We start from the raw sequence: 21,040 nt of genomic DNA, 5'->3' as shown, positions 1-21,040 counted from the left end.
TTCCATTCATTTCAAAGCATATGGAAGGGAAGACTTGTTATGGAATAGTATGAAGAGTAATTTGATATAATGTTGAGTGGACTGATATGTCTCCACGTCTCCGACGTATTATAGTTTCTTTTGTTCTGTGCTACTCCTATGTCATTACTGCATATCTTGGTACAATTTTTATCAGCTCTATTGTGCTAACCTAATAATTAGTGTCCATTGCCAGTTGTTGTATTATTGTGTTTTTGGACTTTTCAAAAAATCACTGCTTTTGAGGATAAAAATCAGAAAAAAAGTTTTGAAAGTTCCTCACCAGGAAGGATCCAGAAAAGCACACGAGCCATTTGGGAGCCCTGTGGGCCCCATGCACCCTAGACCAACATCCAGGATGTTGGCCTCATGGGGTGGTCATGTGGGCCCACATGGGTCACCTCCATCGCCTCTCGGTGTCCTTGCCTTTGTATACTCCCGAAACCTGTAAAAATGATTATCGAGGATTTTTATTGCCGCCGCCTCTTGTCATGCAAAGTCCAATCTGGATGCCTTTTTTCGTACTCCGCAAGAGGGAGACTGATCCCGAAAGCCATCTTTATCAACCTTGCTGCCACCATGGCCATGTGTGAGTAGTCCTCCTTGGACTATGGGCTCATGACAGTAGCTAGATGACATCTTCTCTCCCTTGTTTTCAATACAAGGATCACATGAGCTGCCCTGCATGATTGTGATCCATTTGATGATTCTCGATGTTTCTTGTGCGTGATGAATTGTCACTTTGTGATCATATCTATATATGAATTTCTTTGGTTTCTTTGCTACATTATTTATGGACGTATATTCTCTTTGATCTATTAGTCTTTTACTAGCCATGTTTATACGAATGATCTCCAAGAGGGACTCGTGTATGTTAGTTGGGTTTAGCCTTGCAGTAATCCGTCTTAGTTACAGAAATGTAAAAATGCTTGTATTGTGTTACTAAAAGGATGAAGATGGTCCTAGAGGTGAATATGTATAATTGGAAATTTTAATTACTACTTAGCAATCTTTGGCAATATGCAAAATATGAAAGTGAACCCAACAACTGAGATTATAGTGCTTAAATGCAAATTGTAACGACCAATGTAAAGCACTAGTAGAGAGATAGGATTAGGGATAACCAAAGACACGAAGAAAACGATGTATCTCGATGTTCACTTGTTGGAGGGAAGCTAATCACCGTTGAAGAGATGGAAGTTACCATGAAGGCATGCCAATGCCATGAAGGCTCACCCTATTCTCCTTGGGATATCACAATGAATGTGACTCCCAACCACTAGCGGGAGACCTTGAGGTGGTCTCCAAACCTTCACAAACTTTTCGGGGGTAAACACAACACAACTGATGCCTCACTGGATTCCTCCTACTACCTAGGAGTCTCCAGCCTCCAAGAGTGACAAGATCGGTGGAAAAATATTGAGGACTTCATCAACCCACGAATCCTTTGGTAAAGGGATGGGGAAGGAGTGGATTTATCACTTGGTGGAATATCTCTCAAGAATCTCTCCGGAATCTAAGATTTGGTGCAAGAGAGAGTGGAAGGGAGCCTGGTGCAAGATAGAATATCAAACTGGATTTACCTGCTGGAGGTTGTGTACATCTTGTTTCCCATGTGTCTCAACTAAAAACACATGTACTGGATCACACACCCATGTACACTACTTTGCCAGAACCACCATTGCTGAACAAAGTTGATGTGGTGCCTGAAGAAATCCTGGATCGGCGGCCAGCTTGTCAAGAAAGGGAATGCTTCATTATTGCAGGTGTTTATCAACCGGTCAGGATTACCGGCGGCCAACGCTACTTGGGAGGATTATGATACAGTCCATCAAACACTTTCCATGGGAACCGGCATGGGGCACACTGGCTCTACAGGGGGAGCTAATGTCAGTGGTTCTACTCTGAAGACCGCTGCAGAACTGACGGAAGTACGTCTTTGGAAGAAGAAGCGGGTTGACAAAGGCAGGAGTCTGAAGATCATTCGGGCTGAGAAGTGCAACTGCGTGGATATGAAGCTAGGGAGTTAGTCCAGTGGCCGTGAGCACAAGTATATAACGTTCACATGAGAGAGTGGTCAGGCATCGTTTAGCTGATTGATTTTTTCTAATGAGGTACAAGAGCAATATAATTACTTAAGGAGCTGCAGGAATTTCAGAGTACATGACATGTCGAAGCTCCTCCGGAATGTTAGCTACCATGACTGATTAGGTGCTAGATCTTGCTCGGCCTGCCAGAATGTGAGTTAGTTTGTCAGTAAAAGATGACATTGTATCAAATATTGTATTGAACCCCCAAACATTGCAAAGTCATTTTGAACGGTTGTGGTGGGTACCAATAGATCTTACACCACTCATGTTTTCTTAGATCCATGTGAAGCTATGGCCCACCTAGATGTATAGTAGTAGTACAGTTCGTGTATATTTTGTTTTAGTCAAATCAGTGTCAGTTTAGTGACACAGAGGACCACCTTTTGCTAGGGAGATGCACAACTCTCTTCTCTCTCTACCTCCTAAACAAATCCATATACTTTTTTTATATTGCACATTTTAAATCACTCATATTTTTTAAAAATATATTTCGTTTGTGAAATAATTTATATATTTGAACCCCCGGCGCCAAGACCTTTAGAACTAGATCAATCTTGGATACATTTTAAACATGTTTAAATTTTGACGTTTCACATCCCATATGTGAAACGAACCTATTTCACAAGAATAATGTGAAACAAATCCTTTTTCACTAGATACATGTGAATCAACCTATTTCACTGGAAACCATTTAACCCAACTATAAAACTAAAATGTCATCCTGTGAAACTAGATATTTAAAAATGTGTAACAGTTTATTTGAAAAGAGTGAAATATGTTTTTTAAAATGTGCAATTAAAATAAATGTGATTTTTGTGAAGCAAGTTATTGAAAAGTGAAATGTAGCTTCTAAACGTACAGAAAAGTATGAAACTAAAATGTCAACTTGTGAAACTGATTATTTGGAAATATGTAACATTTATTTAAAAGATTGAAATATGTTATTTCAAAATTGTGGAATTGAAATATATGTGATTTTTGTGAAGCTAGCAGTGAAAAGTGAAATGTGGGTTCTAAAAATGAAAATAATGTAAAATTAAAATATCAACTTATGAAACTGATTATTTGGAAGTGTGTATTATTTTACTTCAAAAGAGCGAACTATGTTATTTTTCTGAAACAACCCTACAAAAAGTGAAATGTGGGTTCTGAAAATGAAAACAATATGAAACCAAAATGTCATCCCATGAAACTGATTATTTCGAAATGGGTATCAGTTTATTTCAAAAGAGTGGAATATGTTATTTCAAAAATGTGCAACTGATATAGATATGATTTATGTGAAATATGTTTCATGAATTTTGAACCGATTTAAAATGTATCCAAAACCAGTCTTGTTTTAAAGGTCTTTGCGACAGGAGTTCAAATATATAAACATGTTTGAAATCGGAATTTTGGTTAAGAGATTTTAAGTTAGCAAAAGGTGAAATAAATGGATGGATTAGTTTGGAGAGAGAAGAGAGAGAGAGTGTGTGCAGCACATACATGCAAACCCATGTACCATCTGACTAAAGGTTGACATGGCGGGACCCCACGTACCATATTGGCAGGTTATATAGCTGTGTATTCTCAACGCAAAAAGATTAGATTTTTATATTGCACAGTGCTACACTAATCTTCTTTAGGTGGAAACAAGCGGCTAGCGATATGCCGCTACATGCCGTCACCGCACAATTTTCCGTTTTGCTAGGTTCGCCTATGGCAAGGATATGACAATCACGTATACAGAAAAAGATGCACGAATCAAACAAAGCGATAACCCCTGCAATTTTGTGCATCACACAAATCAAATTCGATGATACAAAAGGATCATAAAATTGCTTGTCGACGACATACAACCGGCCATCCACTCTTGAAAAAAAATGGGAAAAACTACAAAACAAAGCTTGAAGTTGTAGACCAAAACTAAATCAAACCCTGAACTTTGAATCCCGGAAATTGGCACTCTGAACTTGTAATCCCGGTCTATTTTTGGACCCTAGAACTGTTTGGCACACCGGGAATACTACAATCCCGGCTGGTATAACCTGCTACTCTCACGGACGAGAATTTGGGCCGGCCGACTATACCACAAGTCCACAATAGGAATTCGTGAAGATAAAAAATGTGCGCACATTTCTAAAATTGTTTAGAAGTTAAAACATGTCATGTTTTCTATTTTTTGGAACAAATTCAATTCCCTTTTGTGTTTCTAATAAACAATTTGGAATTTTGAAGTTCTATTCACATTTATAAAAACTGTCCGTGATTTAAAAAAACACATTTGTCAAAAAAAAAATCAGAATTCCAACAGTTTTTCACATGCTATGAAAGATGTTTCAGACTTTCAAAAATTGTGTCACATTTTTCAAATAATTTTTTTCGATTTTTGTAAATTATTTGTGTTCTGGAAAAATCAACAATGATTTTTTAGGATGTTTTAAAAAGGTTACATTGTTTTTTAGGGAATTTGTTTTTGATGAAGGGTTTTCGGGAAGTTTAAAAAATGTTGCCGTTCATTCAAAAATATGTTTCTTAGGGAAGTTTTTTTGAGGAAGCATGTTAGGGAATTTAGAAAATATTTTTCTTGTTGTTAAGAAAAATGTACAACATGTATTTCGAAAAAAAATATCCTGTATTCAAAAAAGTGCTAAAAACATGGATTGTTTTTAAAAATATACATAATGAATTTGAAAAATGTCCAAAGTTTATTAAAAATATTACACATGTGTGCTAAAAATGTACATTGTATACTGAGAAAAAGTAGACATGTGTGAAAAAACAAAACCAATTATAACCAACAAAAAGAAAAGAAAAAATACAAAAAAAATCAAGAAGAAACAAAAGAAAACCAAAAATATAACGAAGAAAGAAAAAAAAGTCAAAACATAAAGTATAATGAAGGAGAAAAGAAAACCGAAGAAAAATCAAAGAAAAGCTAAAGGAAAAAGGAAGAAAAAACAGAGCAGAGCGAGCGAACACACGGCTAACACATGAGCGGCTCGATCGACTGCACTAATGGGCCACCTCAGCGAATACAAGCTAAACACTCTCAAGGCTCAAAATAAACCCGGATTAACAGATCGATCTAGTTCTTTCAATTTTTGTAATATAGCTCATGAGTCTAGGAGTTCGAATATTAAGGCTCGCAATCTCGGTAAGCACACTTTAACTCTAAGGTTTGGACGCCATGTTTGGTTAGACCAACCTAGGAGCTGCACTTCTTATCTGCAAACCTTTTGATGTCTCAATAAAAGCTTGGCGAGGTTGTCTCATAAAAAAATAGCGAAAACACTAACGCCCACACGTGTGGGCATTTGGCAACTCGCCCACACACATGGATCCTCGTCCAACCAATTCTGCATGAATCTTGGCGCGTTCTAACAGTTTTTGTGTGCCGCGTAGGACTAAGCTGGTGTGTGGGCATTCATCCGGTCACCCACACGTCCTTTTTCACCACACGGGGGGCTGGTGTGTGGGCGTTTAGCAATTCGCCCACACACCAGTTTTCACGCACGCAGATGGGGCTGGTGTGTGGGCGTTTATCACTTCGCCCACACGCTCGTCTCCTCGCCCACACCCAAAGCTGGCAGTTGTCATGTGTTTCTGCAGGGTACATGGCAACTACCCTAGCTTTGCTTGTAAGCAGATGGCAACTCTCTTTTATCCGAGTTGCCATGTGTTTTTGCATGGTACATGGCAACTGCCCTAGCGTGCACGTAAGCAGATGGCAACTCTTTCTTTTTACATGGCAACTGCCCTAGCGTGCTTATGAGCACATGGCAACTCTTTCTTTTACCCGAACATGTTTTTTTTGCCATGCCTTTTTGTAGTGCTACATGGCAACTGCCTAGTGTTAGTGGGCGGCAACCACTAAAGTTTTGAAATCATGGCAACTGCAGTAGACAAGACCATACATGGCAACTGCAGTTGAGCAACCATGACAAATGTAGTTGTTCGACATGACAACCGAAGTTCAGCGACATGGCAACTACAGTTAAACGAACATGGACGAGGGTCTGGACCATGACAACTGCGGGAAGTGCGGTGACTGTCACGCGGGGCGTGCGGGACCACGAGGTACGAGGCCTGACGTACGGGGCATGTGGACGTTATCTATTTCGCCCACACGCACGCGTGTGAGAGGGATCGGGAGGGGAAAAAAGGTGTGTGGGCAGTACTTATTTTGTCCACACGTAGGTGTGTGGGCTGTTCCTCTTACACACCACACAAAATGTGTGGGCAGACCCTCTAACGCCCACACATGTGGCACTTATCGGCGTCCAAAAATAAACACCCTCAAGGTTTAAAATAAGCTGGGATTAATAAATTCAGAGTGCCAATTTCCGAGATTCAAAGTTCAAGGTTTGATTTAAGATCTCGTCTACAAGAAGGTTTCCTTTACACTTTTTTCCGAAAAAAAGCATACAGCCGTACGTCCACGCGCCGATCGCCGGCCGTGTGCGATCATGGCGGCCAGCTCTTGGAATCCTTGTGCAAGGATGCTCATCTTGCCCGACGCGTCCGTGCGGTCCGCATCCTTCCCCGTGGACAACTCGGAGACGATGGTGAAGGCGACGGTGACGGCCAGGAGGATGGAGGAGAGCGCCGCCGCCGTCACTCTGCTCCTCGCCGCGGCGCTCGGCCATGGCTGATCCGCACGGATGGAGGACTCCATACGTACCGTCTTCATGTAATCCTTTTCCGCTGTTTCAAGTTTCCTGATCGGGGTACCAGTCTGAGTCCGCATCCAACACGTACTACCAATTAATGTGTCCGTCTCCCGCCGGAGCTCTCCTACGTGCTCTATATGTGCCGCCGCCGCCGCAAGCCTTCCTCCAATCCATCGTTCTCTTCTCGCCATGTCTGACAGCGGCGTGCCTCGCAGGAGGAGGACAGGGTTTGTTGTGCCAGCCGCCGCCATGCCGCAGGAGAGTGCCGGTGCTGGATCGTCTTCCGGCTCGGTGGTGCCCGTTGGCCAGCGCGAGAACGTGGCGGTGCCGCGACCTAGATCCGAGTCCGAGGAGGAAGAACGGAAGCGCAAGGGGAAGATGCCGGCCGTGGACCAGAGCCTGCCGCCGCCCGTCGAGACGAAGCTCATGGGCGACGCCATCCGCGCTCACGCGAACACGAGCACGTCGCCGCCCGTCGAGAATAAGCTTATGAGCGACGCCATCGGCGCCCACGCGAACGCGAGCACGCCGACGCCGTTCGCGGCATATAAGGACGTCCCGTTCGACTACGACGCCGTGAGCCAAAGGCTCCGCGACGTGCTCGGCGGCCTCGGCGTCGTCGCTGGCCCGGTGTGCGTCTACGAGAAGGTGATGACCATATCCGACAGGGGCAAGGATCAGAACCGCCTCCTGATATCGTGCAAGGATGGCGGTGACAAGAACAAAAGCGGCAGCAAGAAGGGGAAGAAGAAGAAGCAGGGCAGCGGCGGCGGCGACGACGAGCATCGCGCGGCGGCGATCTTCGCCAAGATCTTCTCGCACGAGGAGGAGCTCAAGGTGCTTGAGGGGCAGGCGGAGGCGGAGGGGATGGAGAAGAAGAAGAAGCTTGGTCTGGGCGTGCAGGCGTACGACCGCCACGGCGAGATGTACGAGCTCAAGTGCAGGTACCTGCCGTGCAACAGTGCCTACCGGTTCATCGACAGTGACTATGGCCGCTTCCTGGGGAATAACGGCCTGCTCGTCCTCGTCGACCCCGACAGGAAGAAGAGGAAGCGGTCGCCGGAAGCGGCAGAAGGCAGCGACGGCCAGGGCGGCTCGCCGCTCGCCATGGGGGCGGGCACGGAGGGCAAGAAGAAGAGGCGGAAGGGCAAGACGCCGTCGCCGGAAGCGGCAGGCAGCGATGGACAGAGCAGCTCTCCGTCGCCCGAACCCGATGGCGGGGAGCAGAAGGTGCGCCCTGCCCGCATCGAGCTGTGGGCGTTCCGGTCGCCCAAGCTCACGCAGGGCTGCACCGACCACGCGGACGGCAAGCTCGGGCTCGTCCTGCTGCACTATCTCGAGGGCGACGGTGCTGAGGGCGAGCGTGTCGAAGCCGGCCGTGTCAGCGCGGATGAGCCTGAGCCGCGTAGTTCTGAAGAGGAAGATGCCATGGAACCGGCAATGCCCAACGCAGGTGACAAGATGGCCATCGATGTGCCGGACGTGGTGGCGCTGCCGGCCGTCCTCGTCGAGGATGGCGCCGGCGCCCATGAGGACGCGGTGCCCGTCGTGGACGAAGATGAAGATGTCATGGAACCGGCGATGCCCAACGTGGGTGCGCACGAGATGGCCGTCCATGCGCCGGACGTGGTGCTGCCTGTCCTCGCCGTCGCCGGTGCACACGAGGAGGATGCCGTCCATGCTCCCAACGAGGACGCCGTGCCGGTCATGGACGCGGACGAGAGGACGCGACTACTAGAGGCTGCAGAGGGGTTGCTACTGTTAAGTGAGGCACCAGTAGTTTTCTAATGAGTTAATTACACTTATAGTACATAAACTTGCACGGCGGGTACAATTTCATACATAAATTTGAAAAATGACACAAATTAACCCTATAACTTGTGTTTGAGATACATTTTGATACATTTACGTTTATTGCCGTCAACTCACTGTTACTAACTCTTACCACATGGCATGGCCCGCGTGCATGGGTCTCACCTGTATGTAAGTGCATGGGAAAAGAAAAATAATAATTAAATTGGGCCAGTGCGGCTGGCAGGAGTGAGAGGCTCTAGCCAGTGAACCATCCTCTTTTCACTGTTTAATTAGACATAGTCTTCTTTATATCATGCATGGCTAATGTTCACCCGTCATCACTGATATTTCTTTTTGCGAATACCATCATCACTGATATGACAACACAACCAAATTGTTATCGTGTCATATCAGCACACGAGACTCAGATTTGCTCTTTTCAAGGAATTGTTTATGTTCCACCCAAAGTCAATCAAGTTACGCGTTCAAAATTGTCGGTGATGTTAGCCAACTCTTTGGTCACGGTTTCTAAATTATACTGTTCATAATACACACAATTTGTTTGTGCAAAATATAAAAACACAAATGCTTGAAGATGGTAAAAATAAAGAAAAGGATTTCTCTATCGGTCGACATGGAAATGCTACGCTGGGGGTCGTCGCAGGCAGGACAATACTTCTGTCGGTCGTGCATGCATGCAGTGCACATACTCCTATTTAGCTTCAAAACAATCCTCCTTCCGCAAGATATATAATTTGGCTGGCTAATCTCACACGAGCCAAGAGCTCCTAAGTTCGAATCCCGATGAGGACAACCCGTTTTAATTTGTCTTTCCCCACTTACAGGTGAGACCCATGCCACTCTGGCGATCCACATAGCAAGAGCTAATAGTGAGTTGACGGCAATAGACGGAAATGTACCAAAATGTATGTCAAATACAAGTTACAGGGTCAGCTTGTATCATTTTTCAAGTTTATGTATGAAATTGCACCCACCGTGCAAGTTTATGTACCATAAGTGTAATTAACTCTTTTCTAATTTAGCTGTACGTAAGTTGACTGAAAATTCAGTTTGAGCCGGTCGTTTTTTTCCGAGAGTACGCAAATTGCGTACCATAGCTTTATAAAAGAAGAGAATTGCAAGTACAAAACGACTACCACTCGCTGCGAACAACGAGCGTAGCACCCACTCCACAACCAGCTAGTCCAAGGACAGCCAGCAACGACAACACAACTACGACGCAGAAGGCCCTACCCTAATTTGAAAACCTCGCCGCGTCTCGACCGATGTCAGTCACCTCCGAAGAACAGCAGCTCTTGCCAAGCTTCCCTCGTCAATGCCTAAAGGAGGTGGCAAGAGGATGGCAGGACTCGATCCGACCTGAGAAAGGCACCGTCTTGGATTCACCACCGACGACCGTACATTGCGCCGGAGAAGAACGAACTAGGGCAGCGGCGAACACCGGTGGAGCGCAACATAGGACCTCCAAACCATGTCTCCTGGCACAATGCTCCCAACAGAGAGACGGCATCGAAGACGTCGCCATCGTGCCGATCCCACACCGAATCAAGGCTTTCGCCCGGAGACAACGGCCAACACCAAGAAGACAAGGAAAATGGCGACACACTCAGCGACGCCTCCAGGGAGGGGAACGACACCCGCAGGTGCCATCTCCGCCGGCCCGGCTAGAACCGGACAGGATTTTCATCCGTAATGTCACTCATCTCCACACCTTAAGGTTTGGGGAGGCACTGTCCATGAATCCTCGCACCACCGTCACCGCAGCAAATTGCCGACGAAGCTGCACAGCCGTGATCCTCCAACACCAGCACTGCCGAGAGAACACGCCACCAACAATCCCGACGAGGAGCCGCCGCATCCTACCACGCCGTGCAAGGGCCTACTCCACCACGTCGGCCTTCACCCGCACCAGGGACTGCCAGGCGATGGAGACAGCACCAAAGACCCAGATCGAATCTGAGACGATTCAGATCTGGCCCGCACCTCCATCCACAATCTAGCGCCCGCGTCTCCTAGAGCACCACCGCAAGCCCCTCACGAGGAGGCAGCCGACCGCCCGCTACCCGCAGGATCTCCTTCCTGGCTGGGCCTCCTCGGCGCCGCCGCCACCATCAGCGCCCGCGCACCACCAACCTCCACCACTCTGCAGCAGCTCGCCTGGATCCGCCTCTCCATCACGCTCTCCGCCGTGCGCCGACGACCATCATCGCGAATCGAGCCGCCGGCCATCCCACAACCATGGCCGCGCCGGAGACGTCCCGCTCCGCGGGAAGGGGATCCGTCGGGGGGGGGGGGGGGGCGCCGCTAGCACCCGCCGCCTTCGGCAGCCGGGCGCGGCCACCACCGCCGGCGCCGGCCGCGGCCGGAGGAGGAGATCTGAGGGCTTGGCTGTTCTAGGGTTCGGGGAGCCTCCGGAGCCGCACGCGCGTGCGACCCAGGAGGCGAGGGGAAAGTGGGGCTGTCGACTGCTGGTGGTCGTAGGTTTCACTGGTCGTTTTGTTTCGTTTTAGCCGGTCGGTTTTTTAGGCTGTTGATTTCTGCTTCAAGATTTGTGCTTCTTTTTTTTTGACTTTTTTTTGAGCATCTGTAACCTTTATTATATTTGGATGTTCATAGGGATGCAGATGATATTGGGCGTAGAAACAAGCCACACATGGCGCCCGCTAGACAAAGAAACTGCAGCTTTCGCAAGTGAATGTGCTTCAAAATTAAACTTCCTATTTTCATGAACAAAACGAATATTCTGAAAAGAAGCATAGCGATGGCTAATCTCTCGGAGTATCGCTGTATAGTGGCAAGGAGCTCCAGTCCCGATCTTGGATATCACTTCAGCGCAGTCCGATGCCACACATACAACATTCAAATTGAGGTCCTCGGCCAAGGAAAGGGCTTCATTGCATGCATGCGCCTCTAGCGAGGACGGGTCCGTAAGACCTTCGAAAACTCTAGCTGAAGCTCCCAAGAAAGTTCCCGCCTTATCTCGGCAAACGACCACCGCAGCGCCTCTTCTGCCATATCTTGACACACCACCATCAACATTAATCTTCATCGTCTGTTGGGGGAATCCATATCGATCTGGTTACTCTGGTCCTTGCATTTACAGCCGTTACATGCATGTCCTTTGGCATCGCAAGCCGGTCCTTGGCCGGACGACGCTTGTTCTCCGCCACCAAATCAAGATCTTCAGGAACTTTGTGACAAAAGCCGAGGTGCTCAGGGGGCTTTGGTATTGATCGTCATGGATAGCACGCCGTCTCGCCCACCATATGGCCCACATCATAACCAAGACTTGAACTACCTCCTCCTCTGGTAAAGTATCAAGCAGCCAAAAGACCCATAATCTTGCATCTTCAGTTCGGTTTGAGATAGCAACCTCAGTCAGTTCCTCCTTGGCGAGTGCCCACACGCATCGGGACATATGGCAATCAAATAAAGAGTGTCTCCAAGTATCAGTTTCCGCCTTGCATATGGACCAAGCCGGCGTGTCTGTCATGTTTCTGTGATTCCGGACATCTCCAGTTGGGATAGAAGTCTTGGCTAAACGCCAAGCAAATACCTTGATCTTGGACGGGATGCTCAGGTTCCAGAGTTTGCCCCATGATTTCCTATCCGCCTCGCCATGAGAGTGCCCCGGGACATGTTCCAACCAGTCCGTTCTCTGCTCTTTCGTGACTGCCGTCATGTTTTGGGCCTAGATTTTCGACCGGCCACTGTTTTGAGTAAGTCGATTTCTTATTGGGCTGAAATCCATTTCGTGTTGCCTGTTTATAGGCCTACTAGAGTGCTTCCTCACTTCCTGTTTGTCTGCATTTTTTTCTTTTCTTTTTTAGTCGTTTTTATTTATGTGTATTTGTGGATGTTGGGTGAGTGCAAAATGTGCACATGTAAGTAATTTATATATTTGAACTCCCGGCGCAAAAACCTTTAGAACTAGACCCATCGTGGATACATTTTAAACACGCTTAAATTAAAAAAAAATAACTTGTGAAACTGATTATTTGGAAATGTGTAGCATTTTATTCCAAAATTGTGAAATATGTCATTTCACAAATGTGTAGTTGAAATTGATGTGATTTTGTGAAACAAGTGAGTAACATATTTTAGAATTGTGAAAGATAACTACAAAGAGTGAATTTGTAATGTATGATTTTGAAACAGATTTTTTTGGAGATGTGAAACAGTCTATTTCAAAAGTGTGAGATATGTCATTTTACAAAAGTGCAATTGAAATACATGTGATATTTGTGAAACAAGCAAGCAACATATTTTAGAATTGTGAAGTAACAACTATAGAAAGTCAAATTTCAATGTACGATTGTGAATCTGATTATTTGAAAATCAGAAATAGTGTTTCAAATGTGTGAAATTGTAATATACGATTGTGAGACAAGCTATTTGAAAATATAACATATTTCACTCTTTGGAAATAAACTATTATACATTTCCAAATAATCAATTTATAACTATTACAATTTCATTTTCTGTAGATGAAAAAAAAATATTTTAAAGAACTCTTCTATCTTTCAGCTGAGAGATTGCTGAGAAATTACCTTTTTAAATAATTGTTGTTTATTTATGAATGGGTCCAATAAATAATGTTAGAGATTCAGTTTGATTCTTCAACCATTAGAGCAAGAAAAACGTTTGAAAACGGCGCGCCGGCCGAAGCTTCGGCTGGTCAAAAGGACGTGCTCCGATCACGTGACGTGTTGCCATTAGATCTGACGCTATCCCTCTTCCCCTCATTGTTTTTTGAGAAAAGCATCGAATCCCCATTCATGGCGTCCGAGGCCTTCGACCACCACCTCACCGAGCACCTCCGGCCGGATCCACACAGTTCCTCGAATCCTACGGGCCACCCTGCCAGATCTCGTCCGCCGGCCGTCCTGGAGTCGCCGGCCGATTGAGATCACCTTCCTGTCAGCACGGGCGAGATCGCCTTTCCCGCCAGTTTTCTCCGCCGGTGAGCTAGCTGTCGTGTCCCAGGCACCCCCTCGACAACCTGTCCACCCATGGTGATGCAGCAGTCGGCATGGATGTGCCAACATCACCTTCAACCCTCCCCCCCCCCCCCTGGTTCGCGAGAGATGCTACAGTCAGTTGACGAGGATGCTACGACCGTTTTTTTTTGCTTCAACCGACTGCTGGAGTTTGGTTGCTGAATTTTTTTGCTGCAACCGTGTTGGCCTTTTGCTACTACGGGGACGACAATTTGGTACATCCATCCGCAGCGAGTCAAGCGATGTAGCGGCGACGACTTTTTTGCTGCAACCGTGTCAGATTGTTGCTATGACCGGTGACGGTAATTGCTACATCCATCTCCAGCGATGTCACAATCGAACGTGAAGGTAATTGCTACATCCATCACCGGCGACGTTTTTTGCTAGAAGCAGCCCTAAATTTTGCTAGAACCAGCTAGATCGTTTTGCTACATTGAAACTGTTTTGGAGATTGTTGATGTGTTTTTTGCCAGAACCAGTGTTTTTTTGGTTGGAACTGGCTATTCTTTTTTGCTTCAACTGGCCACCGGAGTTGTTTTTGCTTCGGTCGTTTTTTCATCGGAACACAAAAGTGCTAGTCGACGATGGCGGCGACTGTGAGAAAACGACACGAGAGATGTTGCAACCATGGTGACCGCGCGCTGGAGCCAACAGGCGTCAGAGATGCATCGATGGTGACCGCGGTCTGGGATTCATTGGCAGCCATGCTGCAATCCCGGTGGCGGGGGCGGGGACCTCGCCGGTGCTCGTCGGGCCCAACGGGGCAAACACCACCTCTTGAGGGTTGGAAGTAGCGAGCCGGGAGACGGTGCCCTGCGCATGGTGGGCGTGTGGGTCTTTCCTTTTTTTTTCTACGAGCAGAGTGAGGAAGAAGACGACATGAGGAGAGAGAGGATCAGATCTAATAGCCGCCACATGGCTAAATCGGACGACTGGAGGCCGACCGGCCGAAATTTGGGCTGGCGGTCCGGCGCCTAACATTGCCCCTTAGACAAATACTATTGCATGGCTAAGATAATGTTAAGTTCCCTTTTTCTATACATACACTAGTGGAGTATCCATATGCCTGGTTTATTCAGCCTATGCAAATGCAGGCCATACACTTGAGATAGCAAATGGATTTGGGTCCTCATCCAGACGCGGCAAGGGCGCCGTCCACTCCATCCCGCAGCAGCAGCAGCCATGTCGCATCGGATCCTCAACACCTCCAAGCCCACGCTGCCGCCGGCGCCGCCGCCTCAGCTGATCCACCACCCGCCCCAGCAACCGACAGCACCGAAGCTCGGCCGCCGTGCCGCCGCGGTCGCGGTCGCCATCGCCGCCTCACCGGCGCTTCTCGGCGCCGTCTCCCCGTCCGCCCGGGCGCAGGAAGCGGCAGCAGCAGCGTCGGCCTGCATCGACGAGCTGCCGATCACGGCCAAGGCGTTCCTGGACGTGTCCATCGGCGGCGAGCCGGCGGGCCGCATCACGGTGGGCCTGTTCGGCGACGCGGCCCCGGCCGGCGCGGCCCGGTTCCTGTCGCTCGCCACGGGCGTCGGGTACCGGCGCAAGGAGTTCGTGAAGGTGGTGCCGGGGTACGTGCAGCACGCCGGCGTGGTCTCGTACCCGGTCATCCCCGCGGTGACCGACCGGCTGGCGGCCGAGATGGAGGCCGCGCGCGCCCGGTGCGGCGGCGGCGCGGGCGGCACGATGAACGCGGCGGGGGCGGTGTCGATCGTGGTGCGGGACCCGAGCCTGCCGCCGCCGAAGCCGAAGCTGGTGGCGCGGGGCGGGCGGCTGAAGATCGAGGAGGAGCAGGTGGGCGTGGTGCCCAACGGCACCGAGTTCGTGATCGCCACCAGGGACTCCCCCGAGCTGGACGCGTCGGCGTTGGTGGTGGGCCGCGTCGTCGCCGGCATGGACGTCGTCGGCAGGATCGCCGCCGTGGCCACCGTCAAGGACAACACCGGCTCGGCCTACTTCAAGTCCGTGCCTAGCTCTTGCTCTTTCTTGCTGCAAGCAAAATCACCAATCTTCTGTCCAAGAAGATTGCATGTTTTTTACGATCGACAATGGATGTGATTTTGCAGGGTGGCCAAGCTGATCGGGGACAAGAGAGCGGTGGTCGCAGAGCGAGGGTTCAACCGCCCTTACACCAAGATCCTAGTAACCAACTGTGGAATCCTTGAGCAGTAGTAGTAGTGGAATAAGCAAGATATATATACTTGAGATTCATGCATGGCTTCCTTTCTCTTTTTCATTCTTTCCTGTCGTCCACATTGCAACCAGTCTTAGATCATGCAAGGACATGCAAGAACAGTGGAATGTTGCACATGGAGTTGAGTTTTGTTTTTGATAAGGAAGGTTAAACCTCCTGGCTTCTAGATCCACCAATGCACGCAACTATAATATTATTCTCACACAATAGCCTAAGGCCTCCTTTGGTTCATAGGATAGAAATTTTATAGAAATAGGAAAATCATAGGAAGTGAAATGACATGCATCTCAATTCCGATGTCATTTGATGCATAGGATAGAATTTTTTTCATTGAGTCTAGGCTAATGTTTTTTTCCTCCAAAACGTGAAGGATTGATTCCTATCCTACATAGGAATAGGAATCCATTCCTATAAACCAAAGGGCTTCAAAGGAATTTTTCCTTTGCAAATCCTATCCTATAGAATTCCTATAAAATTCCTACAAACCAAAGGAGGCCTAAGTTTTGAATTTGGTTCAGTCAATTTTCACTAGAAGGGAGAAACAGCCGGAGGGGAGGAAGAAGCTCGCAGGCAGGCTACCCCATCATCTATCTTAGGGTGGGGGGTTGAGGCGGCAGCACGGCGGTCGTGCAAGTTCGCCGGAGAAAAAACCGGTCCCCGCCAAGGCTAGAGGAATGGCTAGGGCGGCGGCAGCATGATGGTGGGAGGAGGTTGAGGGGAGGGTGAGGAGGCGAGGCAACGCGGGAGTGCCGCCGGCCGCGGACGGTGGTTGTGGAAGAAGAAGAATCATGGGCTGGAGGTAGATGAACAGGAACACTGTTCAGAGGTGGAAGAAAGCTATACCGCGTTGCATCTGCATCCGAAGGCCAAAAATGATTCAACTGATGATAATTTCAATTCCAATCGACTTACCCCTAGCCTCTCCCTTATTCTCAATATTATTGAAGTCAAGCGACCATGATAGAAAAAAAAGAATAGTTGTGAATAAAAGAGCATATCTTTTTTTATTCGGCTCGTTTTAGTGTTTGTAGTCGTCGCTAGGTGGTCTACGAATGTAGGTGTAATTTTTATTATTTCTGATGTTCGTGGTACTGTCATGATTGAAGAGGAATAGAACGGAAGTTTTCTTAAAAAAAAGATCTATAACATTGAGAATATTTCTGTGACCCGAAAGAGAATATTTGATACTGGTCACTTGACTTCAATAATAATGATCCACCAATGCTGCATCTCTGTGACGGGAAAGAACATATTTTTGTTTTTCTATGTGTGGGAAAGAGCATATTTGATGCTGCAAATAACTATAACATTGTCTATTTGTGAATAAAAGATTACTCATTCACGCTTATAATTCTAAGCGTAGAATGTCAGAAAGCTAAGAAAGGAGGTGAGTGAGGCAACTCCATGGTCTTCTTCTTCTTTGTTTGTTTTGAAAAAGAGGTTAAACTCCGACCTCTGTATCATCATGGTGCACACAACCATTCTTATTAGTTATCAAATAGAGTACAAAGAAAGACAACCAAGGCTGAGCCATTAAAAATATGAATAAACACCTACGATTAAGTCAACTTCTTCCACAACAACGTCTTCAAGAAGGAATAAGCGTCCCCACGCTGACTTGCCATGTCTGGCAGAAGACGGCCAAGACAAGGATTTTCATCTTGGCTGCCAAGCCTAAGGCCAACACAATGGCAAGGAGACAAACCTTCAAGTTCATTATTGATGAGACCAACAAATGAAGGCCAAATCAAAAGTTTTCATCTTGGACATGAAGTTGTTTTTTAATTATCATTTTGGGGAAGGACCTTCCAGTAGTCACGCATGCCTTCCACGCTAGGCTGGAATGACGCTAGCGGAAGGGTGGGACATCTTCCCACCATAGACAACCACCCATGCCATCGGGGGGGGGGCGGGGGGGGGGGGGGGGGTCGTCCATGCACCTGCATGATGAAGATCATTATCTTGACCAGTGCAGCCGTAGACCACCTCCGCTGACAACGATTGTCGCCATCGCACCGCCCGCCTACCCGTTGCCGCCGACCACCGCGATCCGTTGTCCGTTGTCGCCGTCACGCCAACGCCAAATTCCAATTTAGGGGAAGAGTTTTACGGGAAAAGCAAAAGCAGCTACCCTATCAACCTCCCCTGGATTATATGGACACCCCGTAAACCTATATTTAGGGGGGGGGGGGGTAGGGGAACCGTTGCCATGTATGAAGCATCACAGGTTCTTACAAATACAGTCATATGGGAAAAATGCATTCAAATAATTGTGGTGTTGAAGTCTTCTTCCTTCTGCACCCACTGGTGATGCCTCGTGAGAACAGCTTGATGCCACCTTTGAGTCTCGACCACGGTGGAGCAAACCTTTTTATACCCAGGAGATTATAGAAGTAGTGGTCGGGAAGTCGTCAATGCAGACCAACAGACGCCGACACTAGTGCAGAACAGGCCTTTATCACCGGTTCGTCAGGGCCTTTAGTGCCGGTTCTGCAACCGGCACTATGGAGTGGAGACTAAAGGCCCCCCCTTTAGTACCGGTTCGGCACAAACCGGCGCTAAAGTGCCACCACGTGGCACGAGCCAGGCCCGGGTGCTGGTAGACCATTAGTACCGGTTGGTAGCACCAACCGATACTAAATGTTTGGGGGGGTTTTGGTTTTAATTTTTATTTTTCCATTAATTTTGTGTTTTCCATTTAATTCTTTTTTGTTTGCTGGTATTTTACGATACTACATATTGTACACGTTATGCATATATATAAATAGATTTTCTCGTAGAACTGATCATATATATATAATCGAATGTCTCACAACCACCATTAATTATTCACACATACACATGTATATATATACAATTTCTCCTACATGTTGCCTTGGTGCCTTCGGAGCACGATGACAAGTGGTTCATGGGGGCGGTAGCGGGTAATAGTATTCTCCTTTGGGATCTATGACCTGGTCGAGCAAAAATCCCGCTATTTCCTCTTGAAGTGCTCGTATGCGCTCCTCTGATAGGAGCTTGTCCCGCACCTCTTTGAACTGTTAAGAAGGAGATCAATATGCATGTGTATTAGTTGTGTGACTAGATATTGACAATCATGTAAGATTTGTGAATAGTGTTCTGGCAAACATACCCAGTCCTGTCTATCAGATCTGCTTCTTTCGGACGTCAACATGTGAATGTTCTCGCAAATGTAGTATGCACACACTTCAGTCCCCGGCGCCTGCTTCAGGGCCTTTACGACAATAGAATTTAATCAGATAATAATTAATCAAGCATGTTAATTAATTAATGGTATTGAAACAAGAATTAAATAGATGGTAGCTAGCTAGCTAGCTAGTACTACTTAATTACTTACCTTGGGTCGATACCAACATAGCTTTTGTCGCCATTTTCCTGGAGTCACCTTGATGTACTTTGCCCAAGCCCTACCCGCCGGCAAAGAAAATTAATAAAGGAGTTATTAAAAATAGTTCATATCAGGAAATGACGAACTAAATAGGCCGAGATATAGTTAATAATGATTGAAATAACCTGTCGACTATCCCCTTCACGATGCTGTAGTCACTATTTTTTAAGGTGAGTCCAGTACTTCAACTTTTCCTTCGTCAACTTTAATGTCTAACAAGATCCAGTGGAAGCTGCATGCGCATACGTTTGCATGTATAAATTAAGCGGGCATGTGCATAACACTAATGAACTATAACCCTAAACCCTATACACTTATTAACATGTAGCTAGTAAGCAAAAACAGAATTTGTAGTACAAGACAGTGTGACTCACTCGAAGTTGTAAGGAAGTATTATATCTTCATTGCTATTGAGGCGCTTCAAGAACTCTACCATGTTTTTCTCTACATCTTGTCTACACCATTCCAATTTCCATGTGTATTCATTAACGGTATTTGGGTCAATGAACCCAATGCCATAACGTCCAGCTTTTTTAATTTCATACATCTTCATCCTGCATAATACCACAGAAAAGAATATATAGTGAGGATATATAATTACAGGTAATTAATGATCAATCAATGAGCACTAGAGCTAGCTTGAGACTTCAATTACAGAAAGAAATCACTTACAGACAATAGCAACTGACGATAGATTTGTCGAGTGCATCTTGATTGAATAACTGAAATAGTTCTGAATACTCAACGGCCAGAGCTTTCTTATGGAAGTAATGATCTTCCTCGACTTGCATCATGAGGGACTCTCGATTGGAAATCTTGGTAATTTTCATGTACCAATCATGCAATTCATACATTCTCGTTGGGAGGTTCTTGACCTCCTCGGGCTCGACCAAAGGTTCGCCGCGGACATATTTCCGTTTTATTTCCTCCTCTCTAAGCGGAGGCATGGGCTCGATATCGAGGAGTTGTCCAACAGTGATCTTGAGCATTTCAGCCTGCATTATATGCTCCTCGGTTATTACCACATCGCCCAGCTCGGGAACGTAAACGGTTTGCCCACAATAGTATTGGGCGCGCGTACTCTCATGTGTTGTTGGCACAACAAGCGGGGGGGGGGGGGTCGATTGCGCCGCCTGTTCTCCCAGCTGGGGAACGGTTTTCCCGCATTTTTTGACAGCTGCTTGTTGGCTCGAGCTCGAGCTCGCTTCTTTCTGTAGTCGTGCTCGATGTGCCTTCCTGATTTGGCGCTCATAGTCTGAGTCAACAGGCTTGGGAGCTGGTGGTCTAGCCATACAAATGAAGTGGTCAATCTTTTCCTCAGGCACTTTCTCCCTCGGCGGCGTTGCCGGTTTTGGTCGAAAACGAGCGTCCACTTCGGCCCGCACTATTGCATCGTTTTGCTCCTCGGTCATGTCGTAAGGCCTCTGAGGAAGAGGAGCGAGGCTGCTTGGACCATATTTATATCGCTTGTCTCCGCCTGTACTTTCTGTACTACCTTGACTCGTACCGCTACGCACCATAGCTGCGGTGTGTCTCTTCTGCGATTGCTTAGGCAGCGGAGATGGCTGACGTGGCTTAGTTGGAGCAGGAGGAGTGGCCTGACGCTGTGCCGGACTTGAAGCAGGAGTCTGCTCACGCGTTTGTGGACTTGGAGGAGCGGGAGTCTGCTGGCACGGTGGCGGACTTCGAGGAGGAGTCGGCAGACGCGGTGTCGGTGGACTTCGAAAGATGATGCAATCCTTTTTCCATAGAGTGATACGATGTATGGCCTCTCTCAGTGTTTGCTCGTCGTCACCTCCAGGAATGTCAAGCTCTAGCCCCGAATATGGGCCCACCACCTCATCAACCAAGACACGAGC

At 47.2% G+C, this 21,040-nt stretch overlaps 1 protein-coding gene across 1 annotated transcript; it reads left to right on the top strand.

The window, feature by feature from the left end:
- Positions 1-14,610: 14,610 nt before the first annotated feature.
- Positions 14,611-15,934, top strand: LOC123073576 (peptidyl-prolyl cis-trans isomerase CYP26-2, chloroplastic). The gene is made up of 2 exons (XM_044496658.1): positions 14,611-15,539; positions 15,645-15,934. Exons 1-2 carry the CDS (start codon positions 14,758-14,760, stop codon positions 15,748-15,750), a joined length of 888 nt encoding a protein of 295 aa, XP_044352593.1. The 5' UTR covers positions 14,611-14,757; the 3' UTR covers positions 15,751-15,934.
- Positions 15,935-21,040: the final 5,106 nt, after the last annotated feature.

Source organism: Triticum aestivum, chromosome 3D, assembly GCF_018294505.1.
Source record: "Triticum aestivum cultivar Chinese Spring chromosome 3D, IWGSC CS RefSeq v2.1, whole genome shotgun sequence".
Taxonomy (NCBI): Eukaryota; Viridiplantae; Streptophyta; class Magnoliopsida; order Poales; family Poaceae; genus Triticum; species Triticum aestivum.
This window is presented reverse-complemented; position numbering and strand designations above follow the sequence as displayed.